The sequence below is a fragment of the Ceratosolen solmsi genome, unplaced genomic scaffold, assembly GCF_000503995.2.
Source record: "Ceratosolen solmsi marchali unplaced genomic scaffold, CerSol_1.0 scaffold13, whole genome shotgun sequence".
Taxonomy (NCBI): Eukaryota; Metazoa; Arthropoda; class Insecta; order Hymenoptera; family Agaonidae; genus Ceratosolen; species Ceratosolen solmsi.
Genome location: NW_011948418.1, coordinates 5,071,409 through 5,076,089, shown reverse-complemented (window position 1 = coordinate 5,076,089; position 4,681 = coordinate 5,071,409). Strand labels below are relative to the sequence as shown.

Below are 4,681 nucleotides of genomic sequence, written 5' to 3'. Positions count from 1 at the left end.
TGTACTCTTACGGAAGCAGTGTAATTTTAATCAATGAAGAATAGCGTAATTATATAATCCGATTAAGGAAATACATCTTGGCCTGCTACATCTACAATCGTTATTTTCCAAACGTTTAAGAGTCCTAGAAGTTCCTTCGATGGTAAATATTTACTTTTTCTATAATTATAAACCTGATATTTATAGGAATTTAAGGCTAAAAACCCCACAGGCATTTTAAAGCATAAAAATTGCTTAATAGATACTTAAACGTAACTGTATTATAGCAATTATTGAATAATTTTGAAATTTATTAATTGTAACAAGTAATCAGACAACAACGAGACTTTAAAAATACTATCGATTATATAAACTGTTTGTTTACAAGTTGAGAGGAATTCATAATCATTAGCCGCATCATATACACGGGCATATTTTACTGATCAGACCAATTATTTGCCATTGAATATTTAAGCAAATTATCATATATTTATCTATATAGTGAAAGATATGCACGAAAGATTTTACGAGATTCTTTAACGCCAATGACACATTAATTTAAAATAATCTAAATTTAAGAAACTTCCATTAAATAATAATTCTATGATTTTTATAAAAATTTCCATTCCAATACTTTTTGTCGATACTATTCTCTAAACAGCGCTACCTTCAATAAAAGAAAAAAAAATAAAAAAAAAAAATAAAAAACAAAAAAACAAAAAAAAAAACAAAAACAAAAATGTACAAGACAAATTTATAAATAAAAAAAATGTTTATTAAAAATATACGTTGTGCGTGTGTTTGTAAGTGTTAAAAATTACATGGAATGTTTATTTATTATGCTTCTGTAGGTGGTTTACCATCTGGATAGTTCCAATTTTGTATTTTAGCTGAGCCAAAGATCATGAAAGTAGCAAAAGCGGTCATTTGCGCAATGACATTTACCCAAAAAACGTAACGCCAGTTCATGAATGTATGCTAAAAAGTTAAACGATAAACTTTTAAGTATTAGATAGCATTAGAGAAAAATTAAATATCAGTATTGGTATTTTTCCATATAATTTTTTGCGACCATATGAAAAGAGAAGTAATTACATGTATTCATTAAAAACAATCTATTTATTTGACCGATGAATTTTATAATTAATACAATTAATCAAATTAATCTTGTAGCATTAAATTAGTAAAAATTAGTAAAAAAAAAAAAAAAAAAAAAAAAAAAAAAAAAAAAAAAAAAAACATGCTTCAACAGTCTTGACACGCGATGCTTGGATATTTTCACTACCATTATACTTGAATAAAAAAAAAAAAAAAATCAAAATTACCGAAGAAAACTTTTCTCTACCTACTATCGATATTTTATTCTTACCCCAGTCTCAACTAATGCGCCCACTAATGCTGGAATAAGGAATGCGGAAATCGTTCCGGGAGTATTAGTAATGCCCATTAAGGTTCCAGCGAAGTTGGGCGCAAGATCGTTCTGATTGCAGAGGTGTCCCACAAAAATCGCACCCGATGTAACGATACTCAAACATAATAAGCCTACAGTCACCATCCTATTGCATCCAATATAAGCAATTACAATTAAAAATGCCGACACTGGCAAACAACCTGAAATCGAAAAACTATCTTTTAAATTTCACTCGGTGGGAGGAGAGGCTTAATAGGACTAGCTTTAGCATCACGATAACTTATCAAAATTTTTCATCGTTGTCGTATACATTCAACGAATTGTCCAAGCTACTATCATTGTATAATTACTGTGTTATAATGAACAATATGAGCTTATTTAGAAATAGAAAGATCATTAAATTACTTATGGCAACTGCTATTTTGCGCCCACCAGTTTGTGACCACCACCCTTTTTTACGCCCAAAATCCAATGCTTTGCCAAGGATAGAGTTCGTTACGGCATTTACCAGATATGGGAGACAGGTAATAGTAGAATTCTGGAAGGTAATATTTTGTGTGTTTCAAGTAAAATGCTTATTAATTATTAATAATTGCCTCGTAACTGTCGTATGTCGTAAAACATTAGTGCTGCGGCATCATTACAATTGGCGATTTTCCCCGGCATAATAAATGTCATAAATTCACGAGATGTCTAATATATAATATCAACGTTTCGTCGACTATCGTTATGGATTTGAAACGCATAATTAAACAATTATTATTTGATAATTCTCGAAAAATCATAATTTTCGTTACTTCAATTATTTTATCTAAATTTGATTTAATGAACAATATATGTTACAATATATAATCTACTGCTCCATAGGCATAATTTACAAGGGAAAAGAAAAGTGAATGAAAATTAGCAACTATTCAACTGTAATTTATCATTAACTACTTTCAGATCATTATTATTAATTAATAATTGCCAATTAATAATTACACATTCATTAAAAATGTTAAATTGCTAGGTTTCAACATATATATATATATATATATATATATATATATATTTATATATATACGCTGGAGAGGAGATAAATTTTCTTTATCCGACAAAGTAACTCACAGAAGTAATATTGAACTTAAGCATCTTGTTCATGTAGAGCGGCATTTGCGTTAGAAGAAAGTACCAAGAAAAGTTGCCAAGGCAATTTGTCACGATCAGTGCCAAAAAGGGCACGGATGTAAAAATGGACTTCCATGGTACTTTGACACTAGCCGTGCCCGGTGCTCTATGACCGTACGATTGGACCAGCAATTGCCTTTCCTCCTCGCTTATATATTTCTGTTGTTCTGGAGAGTCGGCGAATAGCATTGCAAACACGATGCACCAGATCAGCGGCAGTATTCCATGTATGTAAAACACCATCTCCCATCCCAGATAATTCATAATCCAGCCAGATGTAAGGATGGAGATAACAGTACCGAGTGATGTGCCCGCGTAGATTATTCCAACCCACATGCTTTTTTCTTCGTAGACCACCCACTTCCCTACTAAAACATTGACAATCGGTAAATTCGCAGCGCTGACGAGACCGGTTAAAAAGCGAATAGTGTAGAGAATATTGATAGAATAGCATGCCATGGGCACCACAATCGTTAACACGGCGTTGAAAAAGACACATGCCAGCAGCACCCATTTCGTATTGAAGCTTGATGAAAAGAAAAAAGAAAAGGAAATAAATGAGTGACAAAATTTATGAGCAGCATCGAGCTTATAATATTAGAAAATAATCATTAGATTATGAAAATTTTTCCATTATTAAAACGTTCTTTTACACCAACAGCAGTCGCTAATACGCCTTTCATCTATAACTGGAAAATTCTGAAGTACTGCAAGCAATCAGCTTCAATAACAAAATATAAATAAAAATCTTCTGGTCTTAAAAAGTTTATGGATCTGTGCAACAGTTGAAAGTTATTCGTTAAAAAGTTTATTAATTGACATTTCTAGAAGGTAAGATGTTTTTAAATTACGTTACATTAATGTAAAATTACACGTCAAGGATAACGTGTACTACATCATATTTTATTATTTTATTACAAGTTGAATTTTATTTGTAACAATATACATGCTACGTTAGCTTCGTTGTATATACAATTTTGCGGCTTGAAGGTTAAAAGAATGCCGTTACGCAGAATTAGAAGGCTATTAATCGTGATATTACGTTTAGTTAATCAGAGTAACGCGAGATCACTTTCAAATAAACAGATCTAAGAAGTCTTTGATTAAGACTGTAATGTAAGTCACGATCTATCGCTAAAGACATCCAACTTTTTTCACAGACTTACGTAGGCGCACATAAATGAATAAAATAGTAAAGTGAATAAAGAGTGGTCTTCCTATATATCTTGTCGAATAAAAAATCTTAAAATAAATTCTGTTTTGTTAGTAGTATTTTATTTTAATTTATAAAAAATTTTCATAATAAATTATTAAATTAATTGAAATGCAACTTAACTTATGTACATTAACGTTGTTTATTGTTAGTTTACTATTACGAATTATGAATTTCATTTGTACATATTAATATTCGAGTATTTTGCATTAAAAAAACATTATTAAATTACGTATTAAATATATATATATACATATATATATATATATATATATATATGTATAATCATAAGTATAGTGATTAAAAATTTAGCGTAACATTATTTCAAATTATCCTATTGGCAATTAACACATTAAATAAAATAACTTACCGATCAGCAAAATAGCCTGATGGGAACATACCGACAAGATATCCAGCAAAGTACAAACTAATTATGAGTCCCTGTTCTGTCGTTGACCAATCATATGGTCCGTCAATATCAAATTGATCCACATTGGAGTTGTTGAGGTATTCTGGACATTCGACGATTTCTTCAACTCCCTCGACTGCCGCTTTCTTCTTAACCATACCGATTATCGTTGTTGATATATTTACTTTTAGCCCGTAAATAATCATATTAGCTATGCACAGCATTAGTGCAAATAAGAACCGCACGCTTTTAACTGCGATAAGGAAGGAAAGAAATTATCGATAATTTTTCATCTATTTTTAACTTAAGAAAAAGAAAGAAGTAAAAGTGAAGTGAAAGGTTATGATAATAAGCTTGCAATTATTAAAATTATTTTCAGCTTCTGCGTGTTAATGTTAGGATTTTATTTAAAATTTTTAAAATACTAATGATATATTGATTTAAATTATTTTTTCAATATGTTTTTACAACGAATAATAATGCATCTAAATAACAGCGT

General features: G+C 30.1%; 1 protein-coding gene across 1 annotated transcript; it reads right to left on the bottom strand.

Annotated features, from left to right (window-relative positions):
- Positions 1-768: 768 nt before the first annotated feature.
- Positions 769-4,429, bottom strand: LOC105360142 (sialin-like). Its single transcript, XM_011496946.1, has 5 exons — positions 4,144-4,429; positions 2,501-3,086; positions 1,796-1,928; positions 1,349-1,590; positions 769-957 (listed from the first exon to the last, which is right to left on the bottom strand). The coding sequence occupies exons 1-5, from the start codon at positions 4,404-4,406 to the stop codon at positions 817-819; spliced, it is 1,365 nt and encodes a 454-aa protein (XP_011495248.1). The 5' UTR covers positions 4,407-4,429; the 3' UTR covers positions 769-816.
- Between the last annotated feature and the right edge of the window lie 252 nt (positions 4,430-4,681).